Consider the following 22,570-nt stretch of genomic DNA (forward strand, 5'->3'; position numbering starts at 1 on the left):
AGAATCTCATCCTCACAATCAGAAGGTTACACAAACTGCCTCATGTCCACGCCACAAGACTGGAGAGCATCACAAATTAACAATGGTTCTAAAGCTATCATTCATTGACAGGTTATATGATTTTTCACAAGTCATTAATGATTTATTTTTCACAAAGCAATTCAGTTTTTTCACAACACTTCTGATAAAACAGTGGCAAAAAATAATGAGGAGGTGGGCACTCTTTTTTTGTTAAAAGAAAGTATTGTTGCTTTCTTATTTCCTAATAGTGCATTCCAGAAGAGGCTGAAGAATAAATTGCACATTTAAATATATACTACATGGCCCCCCCTCACAAGGCATCTCAAGTGCGCCTTTGAAGCGTAATACTCACCCTGTTAGGATGGTTTCTGCATGCTGGTAACTGTGGTCCCATATTGGAGCACAGCTGCTATGAGTTAATAGGGCCAGCCGCTCCCCTGTTAATGGAAGGGCCAACAAACTGTTTGAGGAGGGAGACGGTGCATTCTGTTGGTGTTCAGCGTCTGAGGAAGGCTTTTGTAGCTGAAATGCCTCACGCAGCACCACAAAGTGAATAAAAGGTTTTCTGACGGAATCCCCTCTGTGTCCTTGGTCTACTTCAAGTAAAGTGGTCTTCTCTTATATATGTTCAAAGAGTTTAGCCAAATGCCGTACGCCTGCCTTCCACTGCCGGTGCCTGCCGTGGCGGCCAAACCACAAATATCAGAACAGTTCTTTCAATGTGAAAGAAGTCGGCACACCAAAGTTAAGTCCAGAAGGTTTTAATGTGCAAAAAAGAAAAGAACGACACGTTTCAGCCTGTCGGCCTTTGTCGGGTTCAAAGGTCATGACACGGCAGCGCTGTTAAGTACGTTCTACGGCAACCATAACAGCGCGGCCGTGTCATGACCTTTGAACCTGACAAAGTCTGGTTTTACTTGAAACTCACAGTTGAAGGCTGAAAAGAGAGCGAGAGAGAGATACATACATTTACCACTTATTTGTGTGTAAATGTCAAAGCCAACCACTTTGAAAGCACTCTGACCACAAGGTATGCTACGTTTTAACTCCCTTGCAGTCATCTGAACTAACTAGTGACTGCATGCAATGAACATGTCAGGAGGGACGGTAGGGCTGCTCACTGTGCAACCTTTGCCTGCAATAATTAAAGGTGCTTGGAGGTTCCACTTAGTACATAGGAGTGTTTGAAAGTAACACAATCTGACAATGAGGTAGTCAGTAGCCCTCTGTAATGTTTTATGATTGGCCTTTCGCATAACAGTAGATAATTTGGGTTATCAGGAAAACTGATATCAAATTAACATGAGTGGATAATACATTTTTCTTCATACTCAGGTGGTCATTTTTAGGTCTCGTCTAAGCCATCCCGTAGGGATGGAGGCCGAGATTACAGTAAGGCTTTCGAAAAGTCTCCCCAAACTGCGGATTCGGTACAGTTCATGTGAGCTGGGCGCGTGCACATCGCCAGTCAGCCTCGGCATCAGACTTCAAAGAAATCCGCTCCCCCGCCCCCCATCAGACTTCAGAGGAATCCGTGTTGCACTGTCTGCGCTCGCCCATACACCTCCCACTCAGTCTGTTCCACCCCCTCCCTGGCTTCTCTCCCGCCGTGCTTTCACGCCTGCTCTGTTTATTCCGACCCCTCCCTGGCCTCTCTTCTGCCGTGATTTCACTTCCTCCCAGTCCGGCAAATCATTATTCAGTTGGAGTGAATGCCAGCCTGTTGCGGCACACGCAATGTTCTTTTAAATATTATTGACATTGAACACTTCTGATAAGTGCCTCAATTCTGAGCAGCGCTGCCACACTAAAGTGTCTAAGCCGCTCCCCCGCCACGCAATGCCGAGAGCTCATTTTGCATATTGTTTTTATGTTCTTTTCCGTGATTTGCTTGATAGTGGCTTTGCATATTTTTCGGGCTGGTACTTATTCTGTGTGTAAGCAGTCTTTGATTTTAATATGCATGTCTTTCATTGTAGTCTTCGATAACTGCTTTTTATTGTCTAGGTGTTAAAGCGCTGCCTCGTGTAACAACGACATTCCCATTGGATTTGTTGAGATTTTCTTTGTTAGGGTGTAGAGTTCACAACACACTCTTATTTAGTAGGCAGTCCGAGTTAATAGTACCATGATTTTGTGCTCGACAGCGTTGTTCTTTGTTTTGAGACACATTTACAAATGAGGGTGAGCTTTTTCAGAAACCCCCAATCGAGTATAATTCTATTTTAAAATAGTTTGTTGTTGGGCTATTATTTTCAGCAAAACTGTGCATGCACTACATTGGGACTGTATCAACCCATGCTTTACAACTTGCCCTGGCTGAAGCTGGATGCACTGGTCTTGTCATTTCTTTGTGCAGTGATACTGTACGTAATGATAATTCATGTTAACTGGTTACATTAGTTTTCTCATGGATCATGTAGAGGTGTGTTGCTTCAAAGGAATGTGCTCCCCTGCAACCTCCACAGCAATGCTGAGAGCTTGTTGCTTTATTGCTCTCATACTACGAGCAGCACTGCAACGCTGGAAAAAGTACCCGCATATGCCAGGATTTAGCAATGGGAATCATTTAGCAGGATTTAATCTGGCCCCAGAGAACCCTGCCACGCAGGACATTTGCTTCTGCCTGCGACACTACATCTGTGTTTAACTACGTATCCTGCTCAAGCTGGACAGACCTATCTCATTCATCCCTGCCATTTAATTATACAACATCCATGGATATCTGCCCTCTCCTCTCCGTTCATGCCACAAATCTCCTAATCCACAGCTGCGGCATTGGCTTTCTTGATGTCCATAGCTGCTTTTCACTCCGGATTGTTCCAGCCTCTGTTGCCTTGCACCGGCACAACCTGCTACAAATGCTTCTCTTCAGCTTTCGTATCCTTCTGGTTTTCATACACTTACCTCGGTCCCTATGACTTCTCTCCCCTCCCCACTCATCTGCAAGATAGTTTTCTCAGCCACTTAATTAAAGCCAACAAAAGCACATAGACGTTATCGCTCATCACTGTTACTCCGTGTTCCAACTAATCCTTTGCTATCCTCACAGTAGATTAGACCTTTTTTCTTGCTGTGCTTTGCATTAACCTCCCAAAGCGGTTCCGATCCATTCCCACATACATCCCTTCCTTTTACACTAGTTTACCTCTCCCATGACCCCATGGAAATCTACTCTCTTTCCATCATCTTTCTAGGTCTCGACTAGCACGCAGGCTGCTGACACCCTCAATGGAATTGCTTCAGCAAAGACACACTTGCGTTCGCTAAAGCAATAACATTGTGTGTTTATAAATTACTGTAGCACAGATGTACCTCTGGCTAGGTCAGAGTTTCCATAGTAAAGTCATTTATAGTTTTCTTAATAAGTTTGGCGCCATTCAACAAAACTGCACCAAAACTTTTTTTTAAAGTTCCTCACTTTGGGTTATTCTTGGCAAGTTTTGTGCTGAACTGTTAAGAAGTGGCAAAAACATGGGAGGGTCCATAAGTACTTGAGTTGGGCAAAGAAGAGGATACATTTTGAAAAGTTTTATGTATATTCGGACGAACAAGGATCTGCAGATAACCTTGAATCCAATTCAAAAAGTACTCAAACCCATCAGGCATTTCAGTATTTCAGATCCATGTACAGATCCATGTTACAGACACAATCTTACAACCCCACACACACACAACTCCACACACACACAACCCACACACACACACAACCCCACACACAACCACACTCAACCACACAACCACACACACAACCCCACACACACAACCACCCACACACACAACCCCCCACACACACAACCCACACACACACACACAACCCCACGCACAACCACACTCAACCACACACACAACCCCACACACACACAACCCACACACACACACACACAACCCCACTCAACCACACAAGCACACACACACAACCCCACACACACAACCACCCACACAAACACACACACACACAACCACACACACACAACCACACACAACCACACACACACAACCACAAGCAGAAACACAAGCACACACACAACCACATACAATCACACTCAACCACACACACAACCCCACACACACACCCAAACTGCCCCACACGCACACAAACCCACCACCCACACACAACCATCTATCTATCTATCTATGGCCCTCACTCTATCTATGGCCCTCACTCTATCTATCTATCGCCCTCACTCTATCTATCTATCGCCCTCACTCTATCTATCTATCGCCCTCACTCTATCTATCAATCGCCCTCACTCTATCCATCTATTGCCCACAGTCTATCTATCTATCGCCCTCAGACTATCTATCGCCCTCACTCTATCTATCTATCACCCTCACTCTATCTATCTATCTATCTATCTATCTATCTATCGGCCTCACTCTATCTATCTATCGCCCTCACTCTATCTATCGCCCTCACTCTATCTATCTATCGCCCTCACTCTATCTATCTATCTGTCGCCCTCACTTTGCCTATCTATCTGTCGCCCTCACTCTATCTATCGCCCTCACTCTATCTATCGCCCTCACTCTATCTATCTATCTATCTATCTATCTATCTATCTATCTATCTATCTATCTATCTATCTATCTATCTATCTATCACCCTCATTCTATCTATCTATCTATCTATCTATCTATCTATCTATCTATCGGCCTCACTCTATCTATCGGCCTCACTCTATCTATCGGCCTCACTCTATCTATCGCCCTCACTCTATCTATCTATCGCCCTCACTCTATCTATCTATCTGTCGCCCTCACTCTGTCTATCTATCTGTCGCCCTCACTCTATCTATCGCCCTCACTCTATCTATCTATCGCCCTCACTCTATCGCCCTTAATCTATCTATCTATCTATCTATCTATCTATCTATCTATCTATCTATCTATCTATCTATCTATCTATCTATCCATCTATCGCCCTCTATCTATCTATCCATTGCCCTCACTCTATCTATCTATCTATCGCCCTCACTCTATCTATCTATCGCCCTCACTCTATCTGTCCATCTATCGCCCTCACTCTATCTGTCTATCTATCGCCCTCACTCTATCTGTCCATCTATCGCCCTCACTCTATCTGTCTATCTATCGCACTCACTCTATCTGTCTATCTATCGCACTCACTCTATCTGTCTATCTATCGCACTCACTCTTATCTATCGCCATCACTCTATCTATCTATCAATTGATCGCCTTCACTCTATCTATCTGTCTATCTAACTAGAATCACTCTGGGGCACCACAACATCACTATGCGCTACCACAGCATCACTGAACGCCACAGCATCATTCGTCGCCACCACAACATCACTCAGCGTCACCACAGCATCAATCTGTGCAACTATTCAACAACAACTGGTTCAAATATGTTCTCTCAATGTTTCAAGCTTTATTACAAATGTCACAAAAAGATGTTAATATTTCACTTCTGATTTTTGTCACAATAAAATACACTGGATAATCTTCACGAAAGTTATTACAAAAGTTAAAGCTATTGCCATTATAAATTACAATAACTTTTATTTAAGTATTAATTATTTAAAAAAATTAAAAGCCATTGTTATTTGTAATATCAATACATCTAAGTCACGTAAATATAACCCATATTGCATTACAAATGCTATAGGTGTCACATTTGCGAAAGTTAAAACTATTGGCATTGTAAATGACAAAGCTATTAATTTCGCTATTTTCAAAATCAACACGTAAATAAAAAATGTGTCATTTACAATACCAATAGCTCAAACTTTCCTAATGCGAGACCTATTGCATTGCAAATGCTTGTTATAAATTACAACGGTTATCCATCCGCCATCTTTAGATCAGTTTGAGATTGTCTTCAATATGGTGATTTAAATGCATGCCATGTAAAGTAAATTTTGCCCTGATGCCACAGACTTAAAATTGTGAAAAGTTCTGAAACGTTAACAACTGAATATCCTGGAGGGCACGTCGAAGTCTGCAATTATTTAAGTACAAAGACGATGAATGGTTCCACTAATTTCTGATAACCTAGAGTTTAGATTGTGCAGGTATAAATACTTGAGTTACCTAGATAAGGGCCTTTGGACATGGTGTTTTGACTTACGATACTGTCTCACAGAGAATATTATGAATCCAGGATTCCATATTTCAGAAAATGCACCTGGCTTTTAAATATGTGTATCTATCTTTTAGGATTAAATAAATTAGTTTTGTATTTTTATTTAAAAAAAATAGATACACATTCTCTTTTGTTTGCAACTATTGTTGTGTGTTGTCGACAGCTATGTGGTTGGCATAATCTCACCTATTGGCACAATATAGTCCTGATTAGAATATAGTACAATAGTTTGTTTTGAATATGAGATGAGCCTTTGAACACAATTATTTCTTTAAGGAATTAACTTTTGAGGTATGTCTTGTAAAGTGCAGGTTGATTAATGTACCAAGGGAAGAATCTATTGCGTTATTATTCAAAACGTCATCTCAAAACTGTAAAAGGTGCGAGAAGACCACAGCATCCATAAGGACAGGAAGATGGATAATGGACCCCCGTTCGAAGGGTCCCTATTTCAAGAATATTTACTGATACTTCATATTAGGTGGACCACCCCACATCTTATCCAAGCCAATGGGAAGGTGTAAAGATTCATGAAGGCACTCAATAAAAACCTAAGTATCCAAGTATGATCATGCATTAACATTAAATAGCACAATACCACTTCCTGTTGAGTGGAACACAACCGCTACTACAACTGAGGAAAGGGAAGTTGACAGTGTCAAAATAATGACAGGATCAACAGATGGAGACGGATTCGTCAGGCGACTTTGAGCTTGAATAGAGGGTGCTCATCCAAGACTGACACCCACTTGGAACGTTTTAGTTGCCTTTCAAGTGCGCACCCTAGACTGTAAATTAGAATGAAGATAACTGTTGCTAAGGAAGAGGAATGTGTGATCAGTTTCTTGGTGAAAATAACTGAAATACAAACCAGTGATAACTCTGAAACCTGGGGCCAACAGATGACCTCTGGGACTAGGAAGCCAGCATAAATAACAGATATGGGTTGTAAGACCGCTTTGGAAACATGGGAGGCAAAGCGTACACAATAGCGTCCCCTGAGCCAACTGTATTATAACTGGCAAAGGGATAGTTTTGAACGCTACGATACATACTCAAATTCCTGCCCGCTGTAGAGCTTGTCAGATTTAGTACTCCAGCACATATACACACACTTGTGTACAGCAGGGCAGGTGCTTCGTTTAGGCCTCTGAGTACACAGAGGTTATGCTCCCACTGAGAATCAATGATCTTTCATGCAACTAGTCACCTGCCCTACCTCTTTGTGACAATCAAACTGTGTGTGGACCTGCACATTTCTAGTCTGTCTTCCAAACTGGCATTTCCACCCTCTGCCCAAAAACATAACAATCATCAGAAAACATCTAACAACAATTAACCATGGTACAACAGAAACTAGCATACTACTGCACAGAGTACTCCGAAACAAGTAAATTAAGCCAGAATATTAAACATTGGCACCAGCACATTTTCAAAAGATCTCATTCCAGCTAACTATTTTAAAAGAATGTGCAAATTCAGCCATTAAAAATATCTTGAAAATCATAGATGCCTCCCACATTACAACGAAAATGTACCACATACTCTAAAGTACACACGTCCCACCTCCTGAAAAAACTCAACTTCGACTCACAGAAAATCTAAAATCTAACGGCAGGTTCTATCTATTTTACTGAGGGAAAGGTATAGAGTGAGTGAGCAACACTTACCTTCAAATACATATCTACCAGCACACTTTAAGAAAAAAACAGAAAAAAAACAGTCAGGCTTTTGGTTGCAATGCAGGACAGAGACAACCACCCTGTAGGTACTGGGGGATGCTCTGGATCTGTTTGTGTGGCCTGCACAAGTCTGTTAGATGAGTGGCTTTCTCAGTAGTTTTTTATATAGACAACTATGTATGAGGCTTAAAGCATGCATAGAAATCAGTTGTTCATAAACTCACTGGGCTCATAACTTCCTGGTAAGAGGAGTGCAGTTTATTCAGATTCACTCTTAAAGATCAACAGCTTTCCCTGTTGTTGTGTGTCATGCCCATAAATAAGTAATGCAACCCACGAAACCGGGTTTTATCCACTAAATCAAGGCCGTTACAGTGAACTCCAAAGTAAAATCCCAAGCCAAGCTACCAAAGCTGACCCATTGCACCTTCACCTGCTCACAAATATCCAATAAGCAATTCATCCTCAGGTTTCCTGCAGGTTATCCAGGCCTTGGCACAATTGCATGTGAATGAAGGCAAGACCCTCCTAAGAACTCCCCAAAGCCATATTTGCTTCTCTGAAAAATACTCTCCTCTCAGCAGCATTTCTACTCAGAGGAGCAAAATATGTTTGTCATGATACCACTGTCAACACTGCCCTTCACTGGCTACCACTGGGAGCAAAAGGGAGAAAATGATTCAAAGCTATTTGCTTCAAATACAGAGCCCCCATCGTCAACCAATCTCATACATGTTCCATAAAAGGCATTTTCAGGCAGTGTACACTCTACCAGAAAATCAGCCATTTACCTTTGTCACTCACATATTATATACGTGTATGAGACCAGCCTGTTAAGGGAATCCCTGCTGAAATGTTCACGGTTTTCTATGCTTTTCCCGTTGGCTACTTCCTGTGATATATGTGCATCACTCTGCTACACCTGGTGAGGTAGCACTTTAAAAATTAAAACATAAAGCAGCACATTTCCTCGCTTTTATTAGTGACGTTTCCCCTGACGTTTTCAAGTAACTGAATTGTTAAACACCTGTGTTGATGCTTTTCTTTTGTGTTCAGACTCAGTGCCATGCTTTTACCACTCTTGCAATGTGAACGTTTCCTCACCTTGCCACACTTCCGTTTCTTCTTCAGCCATATAAACTCTGGGACGTATTGAACACGAGACTAAAGTTTTGATAGAAGTTAAAATACCAACATTCAAATGTTGTTACAATTGGACCATTTGTTTAAAGGCCTATCATTGATACTTCCCTTCTAGCTTCCTCTTTGCTAAATACATAGCCCTTGGCTATCATACTCAGATCAAATACGCTCACTGTTTTTACTATGCTTTATAAAGTAACAAGTAAGACAGACTAGCATGTGCATGAATTTAGTACAGCTGACTGTAATTCTAGCTGGATCCATAAACACTCATCACAAAAAATATGTTTTATCGTCCTCAATCATGATCTAAGTGATCAGGCGTACATATGTTTGCAAGATAACATGGGATTTACTTGATACATGAAAGCTCCGTAACGTTTCCCATCCTAAGTACTCACCAAGTTAGGGTACAAATCTTTCTCCCACCTTAAATCATTGTCTCAGGGCTCTTTTCACAATTACCTAGGACATTCATCCCAGGGCTTCCCTTTTAATCCCATGTAGTCCCCATGTCAAAACGCTCATTTAGTTCTTCCTCAAATAAATGTAAAAAAATGCTGCTCTCTCTGTTTTGCTCCCATGTTTACCCACCTTCTCACCTTCCAGCAAGTCATGCACTGCCTTAGAGCTCTTCTTTGACAGTATACTTCTACTACGCCAGGGTTCTTCTCTTACTCCCCCTTGTATAACATAACATAGGGTGTATTCATAAAGTGCACGTTCACTCCTTGGTGTTAGATAACAGTTGTTTAGTGCTACTTAGCTCAGTGGTACTAATTTTATCAACTGTATAACGCTGAAAGCCTTAGAGGACATGCCAGGATTCTAACCTATGGCCATAATGTAAAACACAAGTTTCGGGACTGTATGCTTTGGTTTACTGAGTAACAAGACCCAGTTTCCACCATCAAAACGTTATCCTCTTTCTCAAGTCCAGCTCTTCATCCTCAAGCTCACTCACATTATGAACACAAGGTCACAGGATTCTTCTCACCATACTCCAATTCCTCACATTTACTTTTGGGGTTTTCTCTGACACCATCACCCCACCCCACCTCAGTTTTTTATATATTTTTTTTCCTGCTTACATGTACTCACAGTCTATGGGTTCTTCAGTCTCTCAGCTCATGTGCTTCTTTCCAAACTAGACTTTCTCAAAGCCAGTCATCCCCGTGAATTCATGGTCTCTCTTTTCAATCCTTTCCACTGCACCTCCCTCAGCATGTAATGTTGGTTTTTTCTCACATAAAGGGGCTCATTAGGATGGCGGGTGGACCTGAGTCCGCCCGCCATCCCGGCGGTGTTGGGACCAGCCGCCAGACATGCGGCGGTCCCGCACAGCAAATTAGGATGTGACCACCACCATGGCGGTCACATTCTGCAATTTAACATTGTGGCAGTGTTAAAATCGCATGTCTGCCATTTCATTGCACCACATGGCTGGCACCACACGGTGCCTGCCACTTAGTGCAACAAAATGTAGGGAGGTACCATAGGTACCCCCCAAGTCCACCCCACCTCCCCCAGACACAAGGGGGACCTGCAACAGGCCACCAAAACCAATCCCCACCAGCCTTTCCATGGCGGCAAAAGGCCTTTCAGTCCCCACATCCTAATATGGCGGATAGTGCCTGCTAGGCACCGCCACCAAATTAGTGGGCGTGCTCCGCCCGCCAGGCAATTGTAACGATTCCCACCGGCAGTAAAGCGGCGGACGGACTTTGCGTCCGCCACAATACCCACCTCCTAATATGGCGGTGGGTAAACCTCATGATGATGGAAGAACGATCGATGGCGATCGTTCCGCCATCATAATGAGCCCCTTAGTTCTCAGACTTAATACATCTTCTCTCTGACTTTCAAACTTCTCATTCACTTTCTAGATTCATCTTTTCCTCACACTTCCAGAGGTTATCACTTTCTGAGGTTTCCTGGAGGTTCCCATATCTTACACCTCCATGAAACCAGTCTTCAGTGTTTGCACTTTCTCAAACTGCCATGCGCTCACTTTACCAGAGTTCTAATTTCCGTGCCTCCTGCATTCCATCCTCTCTCTCTTAATGCTCTCTCATTCATTCGTAGAGTTACTTACAGAGTACTTTATTTGGATTTGTCTGTTTGCGCCTGGACATTTTCTTTCCCATGCATCCCAGGTTTGTCTTTTGCTAGAGCTGCACAGAAGTTTCTTGCACAGATGATTCAATGTCTTCAAAAGAAGCTGCACAAAACCAATAAAAGGGAGGAAATGTAAAAGATAATAAAGCAGATAGCTTGCAGTCTCTATCCTGTCACTGGCCTAATAGGCAATTTCCTCAACTCACGACTTCAAGACTTTTTTTTAAACCACCACCAAGAGCAGAGAGGAGTGAGTGGTCCTGTGAAAGTCTCTGAAATATGCTTAATATACATTCTTGGTAGCTATAAACATACAAAGAGGAACCCAAGACACTGTAAGGACCTGGGTATATTTAGTGAGTCAATTACCAATGCTACCTAATAAAATGATCAAGGCAAAATAATATCCAAACCAAAAGGCACTTTTATTGTACAAGGAGGGTATCACAAAAACCATAAACAACGATTTGGGTGCCGGAGTCACACATCCTTGTTGCTATTTTAAGTGTGATACACACAAGTGATAGGAATGATCAAAGTGCATTATCAGGCGACAAAGAACAGCAGAGCCCCTTAAATTGATTATATGCAATGTCATCAGTCAGTATGACAGTCAACGTTTTTTCGATCCTATGGGGAAAGTAGGGTCATCATAAGCACTCAAACCTATTTAGAGCCCGAGAAATGGTCTGTTCCTCCGATCACAAACACACAAAAAACACAGGAGATTTACAAGAACTCAGGGAGGTTCAAACTAGTGAAATGTAGATAGGGTCGCAAGACACAGACTGGTACTGAACAGTGTGAAGGCCTGTGAAAAAGAGCTCAAAAAGGGCAATGTCACGTCTTTGTTGGTACCGGTAGATTATGTGGTATGTGGTGGTTACGGAGCCCGTAACTGTAGAATAGTGTGGTGGCTTCCATGACCTCGGAGCAGGCGCACTCGCCAAGTTCTTGGACGCTCGCTTCTCTTTGCCTGCTAATAATCCAAGTGGATTTTTCAACTTCAAAACTGCCCACTGTGCCAACATGGTCTCACTAGGGCAGTTGGGGCTCCTTTCCCCATCAAGCGTCCTTTTATTCTATTATTATCTTCCTGACTGCACTATTGTGAGTGCCCCTGCCCCATTGTTTTTTTTTTTTTGAGAGGCGCTACTTGTACAGTAAAAGTGCCATTTGGCTTGGATAATATTTTGTCTTGGTCATTTTGTTAGTGACCAGTGTTAATATCTATTCGTGACAGCCCCAGGTTTAAACAGATGGAGGGGAATCACCTCATCATTATTAGTGCAGTGATTCTCTGAGGAGGTGTCCCTGCCTCCCCTAACATGACTGGAGTCAACAAGATTATGGGTAGGCACCACTTGGGACTGGAGCCACTGAGCTATGGAGGGGCGGCAAAAGTAGCAGTCGCACAAGGAGATGGGATGTGAAAGAGTAGAGAGCCAAAAAAGATGCTTCAAGAGGCTGGCAGCTCGTGAGAGAGGGGAAAAAAGACTGGGTTTAATGCACAGACATCAAGAGACGAACTGCTTTGTGCCATGTGAGACAAAAGGAGCCCAAAGGGAAGCCCGCTAACAGAGGTATGGGACCTGCACAAAATATAAGCTTCAATGCAACTCTGCATCTTTGGAAGAGATGAAAGAGAGGAGGGCTAGCATGGTGGATGCTGGGCTGGAAGCGGTGAGACCCCTGAGGGAAAAGATATTAAAGTTGATGAACCACTGCACTCAATACGCTCTAATAATGATGAGGTGATTCCCCTCCACCTGTTTAAATCTGGGAATGCCAATAATAGATATTAACAATGGGCCCTAAAAAAATGACCAAGGAAACCAATACTTATAGTTTAAAATATGTACTCTGACATTGTGAAAATGTCCGTAGGTCATCGTCTATGTCTAAGGACTGTGCCTTTAAAAGGCAAGCAACTGTTCACATCATATGTCGCATATAATTAAGGCCCAGTAAGGGTTGAAACGCGTAATGCATGAACTCTGTACCAATAAAGGAATTTGACTACTAAACCGGCTGGTGAGCTCGTTTTACCTCTGAATTCAGAGGTTTTTACTTGTCTATCTGTCTGTCTGTCTATCTATCTATCTATCTATCTGTCTATCTATCTATCTATCTATCTGTCTATCTATCTATCTATCTATCTATCTATCTATATATGCAGTTGATTCTCAGTTATACTCTCCGTGGCAAGTGAAAGGTATTTTTGTTTGTTGTAGATAGCTTATTGTTGGTATGTATTGGTAGTTTCTTTCCAGGTCTTTACATTTCAATAGTCATATTTAATGTTCGATGCATCTACAGAAGGTTGACTTCTAATTTGAAGCAATGTATTCTGCTGTTGTCATGTTTTTTAACGCTCTTGTTAGTAAGCATTATGGCTGCCACAGGCGGAACGCCCAGCAGATTGTTGCTTTCCTTTTTGACTCTACCTCTGAACATGGCTCTGAGATTGACTCTGCACCTCAGGCAGAGGACCAAGTAAAAGATTCTGGTAGTGAGTTTTTTATCCAAGAGGAATCATTTGCGAGGGGCTTTTTCCTTTTAACAGCCAGCCCAACATCTTCCCAACTTTGTTCACTTTCTGTTATACTGTTACATGTATGTAGTATAGACAAAATTATCTAACGTATCCATGTGCCACCCACCCAGCTGTTTCCCAGCTTCCAGTATTTTAGTTTCCCTACTCAGCTCACTAATCACCATTCTTCCTAACCTTGTGAGCTCTGTCTCCTGTGTGGCTAGGGTTCGGTTCAATTGTAGTGTAGCGACATACATTTTGGATAAACAACCCCTATCACTGCCTTGAGTGCTTCCCATTTTGTTGTCTTAGTGGTTGCCTTGACCAAGTTAGATTCAAACAACAGCTTGATTGTGTCTTTTATCTCACCCAAAGAAGTACTGTCCTGCAATGCCTCTAGCTTTAATCTCTATTTGGGTATTCATAAACCTTAATGGACAGTGATCCAACAAAAATATCCGTAGGTATTCCATCCTCTCGAACTCACTCTACTCCCCGTGTGTTATCAATAACCAGGTGGGTAGACTGGATGTGCTACCCCACCATTATCATATTTGTATGCTAGGATCTGACATAATTATTATTATTATTTTTCTAACTTTTTAACATTTTGTAATCTTGAATCTGAGACCCATCGGCCCTTTTTATATGTTTTATGCATCTAATACTTGGTATGTACCCTATTTAGTGCCATCCTCGAAACTAACTGTATTATACCTGGATGGGCCTTGAATCTTGGCATGCTGCTCTATTTATTTATGACACGTTTTTTATTATCTGTACTTTTATGGCTGCAATTGGCAGAGGAAAGTTTTTGTGGCGGTCTGACTGGATATGCCATGCTTTGATGAGTGGCAAGAGTACAGTGTTGCACTCAGGTGGAACTCTCTCCAAAGGTTTGCCAGTCCACTCTGACCATGAATTCGGTTATGCCAAGTTTCGATCCCAACTTACAGGGGTGCCTATGCAGGGTGCCATCTAGAATACAGTTTGTGTCTCCCGCCCATTGCACAGTAAAGTTTATAAACAATAGGACCACGTTCATCAGCCCCCACAAAAACATTTGGTTGTCTGTGTTTGGTGCACATAAGTCAACACACCAGAACATACCTCCTTTCTAGGCCTGTCTTTGTATACTTATGCCTAAACGATACCCCATGTACCACCCACATTTTCGCTTCTCTAGCGCACTTGAAGCAGGTAACCAGGAACATCTGCCCGCTCCATTTCTTATGCAGTTTACCCTCCTCTTCCTCGTTCACATGTGTCTCCTGTAAAAGGACAACGTTTACACTAAGTCAGAATTCTATGTCAATTTGTCGAACTATTTAGAGCTCTAAAATTCCATTTATAATCTCAGCAATAAATCCCATCCAGTGTCCATTGCTTCCCCCGCTCTAATTGTTTCTCCTATACCTGTAGTGATTACCAATGTATCTCTAGCTTCAAACTTCATCTGTGCTGATATGAATTATAACATCCTTTGTTGCCATTACCCTATGTTCTTTATACAGTGGGTATTAAAGTAACTGTTTCCATCTCAACATACCATCCCCAGATAACCATTCTAACAAACCACTTTGACTGTTCATGTCCTCACCTACAATTTGGTGCAATGGAAAACTAGTCTTGGCTATACCCACACGTCTCTCTAACCATATTACCCACCAATAATCCAACAATTCACTCTTAACCTACCACTTGCAATCCATATAACTGCCTATGTTATTCCTACAGTTACAAAAGACTATTGTGGGGAGGTTTCCCAAAGCTCAGTGCAAGCTGTGCATGTTGGTATCCCTGCCTACCAGCTGAACCGTCTGCAGCTGGTACAGAACCAGGCTGCAAGACTGATCTTTCACCAGCCCAGGCACCAGCATGTTCGTCCCTTGTTAAAAACTCTCCACTGGCTCCCAGTAGCCAAGCGTTGCAAATTTAAACTGGGTTGTATCATCTTTAAAGCCCTGGCCGGGCTCAGCCCTGCCTTCATCTCCTTCCTCCTCCATCATTACTCACCATCACGCAACCTTCAGTCTACCCACCTTGCTCTGCTCACGATGCCCAACTTTAAACGCAAGAAGCATGGTGGGCTTAGATTCTCGTTTCTTGCTCCTTCCTTCTGGAATGCACTTCCTTTGGAGTTCAGACTTACCACCTCCTATGTCTACTTTAGGTCTCTTTTGAAAACCTATCTGTTCCGCAAAGCACATGATTAGGCTCCTTCCTTCACCCTCTCTGTTGCCCTCACTTCTTTCTGTCCGTCTCCTTTTGCCCATAGCGCCAAGAAACCGTTGGGTGTATGTGCGCTTTACAAGAATTTTAACATAACATAACAAGCTAATCTTTACACCATCCAGCAGGCATCATGCCAACAGGTACAGCCTCCCAGCTAAGTCCCTTTTGAACCAGCCCCTTCTCCTAACCCTCGCCAAGTATACGACCTCAGTACTTGCTCTGCTTTAAATGTCTTTCAAGTACCAGAACTCTTTTCAATCCTTATCAACCCGCCTCTATAACTGTTTGTCCCACAGTATACTTTGCTTGCTTAATGTATGTTACCACCAGCCTCTTTCTTGCTTATTTCCAGGTCTGTTGATTTGGCTAATTTCCGCGTCAAGCACCTACCCGCACTTGCTGCCACTTGCTGCCACTCTTGCTGTTAGTCTCCCCTGCCGCCGCTCACCCCATCCCGCGGCCGCTGTAGGGGGAGACTACAGCTCCCAGGATCACCGGAGCAGACACGCCCACCTGCACGGACTTTCGCGCCCGGAGGCGCTGATAAGGGAGAGACACCTTGGGTGGAGCGGGGACCGCGTCAAGCACCTACCCGCACTTGCTGCCACTTGCTGCCACTCTTGCTGTTAGTCTCCCCTGCCGCCGCTCACCCCATCCCGCGGCCGCCGTAGGGGGAGACTACAGCTCCCAGGATCACCAGAGCAGACACGCCCACCTGCACGGACTTTCGCGCCCGGAGGCGCTGATAAGGGAGAGACACCTTGGGGGGAGCGGGGACCGCGTCAAGCACCTACCCGCACTTGCTGCCACTCTTGCTGTTAGTCTCCCCTGCCGCCGCTCACCCCATCCCGCGGCTGCCATAGGGGGAGACTACAGCTCCCAGGATCACCAGAGCAGACACGCCCACCTGCACGGACTTTCGCGCCCGGAAGCGCTGATAAGGGAGACACACCTTCCGCGTCGCGGGACGCGCGCGGGACCAGCCGGGCTAAGCCCGGGCAAAGGGTGGGCCCTCTACGGCCCTCAGAGGCCAGAAGAGGACGGGACGGGCCACCCCACTTGACTTTTCCATTGGAGGAGGTATAGAGACGCACTTTTCCTATTGACTTACACTGTACTGCTTATTGCCGCTTTTTGGCGTATTGTATATAAAACATGTCCATCTGGGAGGAGCTCAATGCCTTGTGTGGCACCAAGTATGTCCCGGATGCATCACCCCCCCTATTATGGGCAGTAATTCTGACAATTCAAACGGCACTCCGCGGGACCTACCTCTATCTTTAAATAAAGACAAAACTCAAGCCAATGCACTGCCCCGGGGTCTCAATATTAAAAGGAAGCACGACGGGGAAAATGTCAATGAGAACCAACCTAAAATCCAAAAATTGCGCACCAGCCCTATATCAGCCCCCTCTAACCCAATCACATCAATGGTGGATATGGCTGTGGATAAAATAGATGACCCTGTATCGTCCTCCCAACTGACTTTACTGGCTCAGCTCGAGCAACTGTTACTATCTGTCATATCACCTTTGGTTATAAAAATGAATGACCTGGGAGACAGGCTGACTAGCATTGAGAAAATAATTAAAAGGAATTCTCCACCAACCAATAAGATGGCAATTCCCATTTGCCCTAATCCTCCCATGACCCCCGAAAAGTTTAAGTCAATTAAACGTAAGAATGCCCAAACTCAATTACTAACTCTCAATACACCTACCGCCACAGGCCCTAAAGTAGCATTAAAACCCGCGTTAATAAATCACACAGTGTCCAGAGCCAATCCAGAAAGAATGCCACGTATTAACCTACCTCCTGAAGCCGCCCCACATGTGACTGTCCTCTCTGGGGTCCCTGCACTTAGCCAGGGAAAACACGAAACACATCAGGACCTGCTAAATAAGGTTATTTTTTGGCTACAGAACAACAGACCTTTGCCACCTGATCTAGATGGTGGAATCCTGAGCGTCAGGAGGGTGGGGTGGTTAGGTACGCTGCCCAAAGACACCTCTGGGGACCTGGTGTTAATTAATTTTAGGAATAGGAACATCGTCCCCTACTTACGATTTTGCCAGCCCAAAGAAGGAGATGGCCCCATTTGTATTTGGGACTTGCACGACTACTACCCGAGCTTTCTACACATCCCGTTAAAAAGATCAACGGCAAAGAAATACAACTCCTGGAGAAGGGGATCTTGTGCACCTAGCGCCACTAACCTTCTAGCCTCTAATAGTTTTGAACCACTGTTTAAAAATTGTATTTTCTGAGAACCAACTACAAAGAGGCCACTCATGAGTACTAGCTTAATTGACACTGTAGTATGCAATTAATAAGTAAACTGCTGACATAGGTTTGCCTGATGTTCTTCCCCTGAACCTTAAGCTATTTTGTGGCACTGTATGCATGACCCTTTTTGTTTTTAGAGCTATCCTACTTGATAATGAAATGTTTTAAATTGATTAGCTGATCCGTCATACTTATTTAATCCTGTTTTAATAGTTGATATTAACTTTGTAATGAAATGTTAAGGTCTTTATTTATGTGTTGTTGCTGCTTTTATGATTTTAAACCAAAATCGAATAAAGCTAATCTGACTGACTGGCTCATTTCCTTAATTTCTGTAACATACTGGGTATCCCATCCTGTTCCTCTTTCTCTTCCTCCACCACAGCCTTACCCGTCATCCGGTCGTCTACTGCATCCAGTGTACCATCTTCCCTGACAAACCATTCTGGAGGCTTTCCTTTATCTGTTAATTGTATTTAGTGCTGTCTCTACTGTTGCCCTCTGGGGCTGCCATCGTCTTTCTCTATCTCCTGTTTGTGGTGTTTGTATACCAGCCCAGTCACATTCTACCATCCATTCCCACACTTCATTTGGCTCCATAAATATGTGTTTCCCCTCATGTATGACTCAGTTTGACAAGAAACATTAGCATATACTTCAAGTTCAGGTCTTCTAGATTTTGTTTCACCACTTGAAATGTACTCATTTTATGGACTTTCTGCGTGTAATCTGGGAATACCATTAAAGCCCTATTTTAATAGTGTGGCAATTCAGATTGTCCTACGTTTCGCAACATTATATCTTTGTCCCTATAGTGATGTCTCCTGGTGGTGCTCCAGAACAGGGCATTGATGTTCGTGCCGACTTCCATTATCCATTTATCGAAGAACTAGTCTGTATACTGGCCCTCCGCGGGCTCTGTGACCCACAGGAATCTGAGGATGCTCCTTCCCCTCTTCCCCTCTACATTTCTGGCCTGCTCTCAATGATAAGCCATTTCAGAGAGGATTCATACTTTGTTTTGCAGTGTTTTCACATTTGTCTGCAGGCTTTTTTCCCTATTGCTTCTTCTTCCTTTAGTCTGCAGCTTTCCATAAATCAGTCCAGAGCAAGTTAACCTCTACGGACAAAACATCTATTTTGTTTTCTAGTGCCGGATTTTAGTTTTAAATTGTGTGCAATATCTGCTCCACAATGTAGTTAATATTACTGCTGCCACACCAGTGTTTTCCTGCTGAGCCCATTTTTGTGTTTACTGCATACTGGTCTAGTTTATTTTGCTGCACAGCTTTAGTTTTCTGCCCTTTGACCAAGATTTCACCCTGTACTGGTATTTTCTTGCGCTTGTTTACCTTGCGCTCTGAGGCTGCCCGCGGCCCACGCAGGGGGTACCATAGGAGAGCGGTCGCCTTAGTGCCACATGATGGCACACGGCGACAGTCCAGTGTTGTGGGGACCCCCTAGGAGTCCGGCACACCCCGATTGGTTAGTGCCATGGTGCAATTTGGCTCATCAGGTGGGCAGGCAGCAGAGTGGCTGCCTGCCCTTGGATCGCACCTAAGCTGATCCACCACCTTGGCATATTTCGGTATGCAAATAAACCTGCAGCAATTTTCTCCATGAAAAAGGTGTCTTGTGTGTTTATTTCATCAGGAGATTGCTGTGTGTGTGATGGGGAGCGTGTTGTCGATATTGGCACTATGTATTAGTCAAGTCCTAGTTAAGTCTTCCCAGATAGTTCAGCTCAACTCTTCGCTTGCAGAGCGCTTACCAAGTTGGGAAATACTAGCTGGTTTTGCGATCCTCCCCCTGCAAGCCTTGACTGCACCTCCTATTACTGTTCTTTTCACCTCTCTTAAGTTGTATAGCATTGATCACTGCCCCAGTCATGCAAATTAGCTGTGTGCAGTGAGGTGCCCTGGTGCTATATGCTCACAGCCATCAGCTCGCGCTCATTCCCGTATATGCTCATGAATCGAGTGATTCAGTGAGGATCAATCGCAATAGTTTTCTACTGTAGCAGAGGCGCCCTATGCTCATTTTGTCGGCAGATGCAGGTGCTGGATGTAGATCCACGGGTACTTTTAGCCGTTGTTGTTGCTGTTCACATTTCTCTGTGGGCACATTCTGTGTCATAATGTGGGGGTTGGACAGGACTGATCCATAGCATTTCTATTCTGCCATCTTGCCAGCGTGAAAGCTGCTTATTGTGTAGGAAGGCCAGCGCATACAGGGTGGCCCCTTCCCAGCTCTCTACTGGGAAATACTTGGAAGCATCGGAATCTTAAAACATAAAAGATAGGGTGGGGAGACAAAGGGGTAAAGACAAAAGCCTAAAATGATTTCAGTTATGTAGAAAATAAAGGAGGAGGAGAGAAGCACAGCAAGAGAGGCTTAACATGAGTAAAAAGCAGTCTCCCTTGGAACTCTATGAAAGGCCATCAGATGGAAGAGTGGCACTGCCATCAAAGACTGGATCTGTGGGGGAAGAGGTGACCAATCAGCAAGACTGTCCGAAGTTAACAAAGCATCTCATTAACAGAGGACATTCTGGGGAACATGAAAGTGCACTTAACAGCCCTGCAACAGAGAACATATCCCCGCTCCCAAAACAAAATAGAGAAGTGGTTCTGGGGGGGATTCAAGTGAAACTGCAACTGCTTCCTCAAAGAGAGAGCGTGCAGGAATGGCAAAGAAGCACCTACTGGCAGGAAGGACAAATCTGGTATTGAACCATAATCAGTAAAGATTAGATTACACCTCAAAGTACAACAACAAAATATACCTCGAACTGTCCACCGCTATCAAATGGAATGCCACTTTGAACACTACCGGTCTTACTTGTGTTCCCTGCATATACTCTTTTACATTCTGTTGTATTTAGTAATTATTTATTCTTATGTGATATTTAAAATGTGCTTTTCGTGATCCCGTGCCAGCAAAGGGTAAGGGCGGGCCAGCTAACGAATCAGCTTCAATGCACTTTTGCGTATGAGAATGTTTATGGTAGAAAGATGTGTTTTTTTTCTTTTTCTTTTTTCTTTTTAATCTGTTTTTAATGTAATACTTTATTGTATTTTCTTCTGTTAAGGGCCGAATAAAGTATTTGATTTGATTCACCCATCTTACCTTGCAAAGAGGATGGGAAGCAAAGATTGGAGTCCATCTTGTCCCCCTGCACCACGAAGCACGCTAGCTATGTTCTGTCTGCTCTGCTGAAGATGAGCCTGAAAGAGGTAAGGATGGTAACTAAAAAGAACAAGATGCAGGCATGCCATGTCACCAGTCTGCCTCATTCATCACTGATTTGAAAGAAAACCTCCCCCCTAAAACATGATTAAACCAAGCACTTCACTTCAACAGTATGGTTTTCAAAGAGCTTCGGGACCCTCACAGGACATACATACTACTGTAGCAGAAGCAAACTCGTCTGGCAGCAGGCAGTAAGCAAGGCAGGGCAGATGACACGTCAACACCAGCACTTTTGTTGTGCTTGCACACCGCTGCCTATCTTGCCTACTCTCTGTGCAAGGAATGAATGAGAAGCAAGGAGCAGCAGGGAATGTTTGCCATAGCAGAGTACCTGCCTTGCCTGTAAAGGAACTGCCTCCTAAAGAAAAAGTTACTTCTGTAACACTCTTTCTGGTGTATATTTGATCAACCTGCATATCCCCCCTCCCTCCATTACACTGTTTGTAGATTGGACTAACGTATCGCAGCAACACCAATAATAAAGTCCAGGACTGTCGTTGTACACTTGCAATGATTTGTCATGTTACTTGCTGCCTATAGTTGTAATGAGCAATGATGTAGATGTACTGCCTATCAATGTGTCGTGAAGTGCTATATGCTTACTGAAACTGAATAACACTGGTTAAAAACAAAAATACAGATTCCTAACCTTTATATATACACCAGGCATGAGACTGAATCCAGAAACTTCTCAATAGCTATCCACACCGGTAGGGGGTGCTGGCTCCGTCTCGCACCGGAAGTGGCACCCTTGCGTCACCAGTGGAGCAATAAAGCACCCCCGACCGGCGCCCTGGCATTGGTTTCTCGTCCATTTTATACACCTTTAAGGGGAACATGATCAGACCGACATGAACTAAGTAAGGTACAGTACCATTTATAGAACTCGGAGCTCTATAACAAGTCAAGGAAGCAGGGGGGGGGGGGGGGGGGGTGTCGGTGAGGAATCTGCAGGTAGAGAGGTTCCAACAGCAAGATCATTACAGAAGGTAAGTAACTTTTTCTTCTGATGGATACTTCTACATACGGATTCGTCACCTTTCGAATATATTCCACAAGCAGTATCCAACCAGGAGGTGCTTGAATGGTTGATTAAGACCCCCCAGGATATAGCGGCATGGATTAGCAAATTTAGCGGCACAAAAATGGAAATTTAGCGGCATAAATATGGAAATTTAGCGGCAATTT

General features: G+C 43.6%; 1 protein-coding gene across 3 annotated transcripts in view; it reads right to left on the reverse strand.

Annotated features, from left to right (window-relative positions):
• The window catches only part of ZNF821 (zinc finger protein 821), a 188,592-nt gene that overhangs the window by 106,995 nt on the left and 59,027 nt on the right, over window positions 1-22,570 (reverse strand). The window contains exons 2-3 of one of the 3 annotated variants that reach the window (XM_086945513.1): window positions 21,260-21,357; window positions 11,051-11,176 (exon numbers count right to left, since the gene is read on the reverse strand). The exons of 1 other annotated variant lie outside the window; for it this stretch is intronic. In XM_086945513.1, coding sequence (XP_086801639.1) covers window positions 11,051-11,102 — 52 coding nt within the window. In that variant the 5' untranslated portion in view covers window positions 11,103-11,176; window positions 21,260-21,357. Of the gene's footprint in view, window positions 1-11,050; window positions 11,177-14,719; window positions 14,864-21,259; window positions 21,358-22,570 lie in introns of those variants that run through there. One more of the 3 variants, XM_086945514.1, reaches the window with a different exon arrangement.

Source organism: Lissotriton vulgaris, chromosome 12 (genome assembly GCF_964263255.1).
Source record: "Lissotriton vulgaris chromosome 12, aLisVul1.2, whole genome shotgun sequence".
NCBI classification, from domain to species: domain Eukaryota; kingdom Metazoa; phylum Chordata; class Amphibia; order Caudata; family Salamandridae; genus Lissotriton; species Lissotriton vulgaris.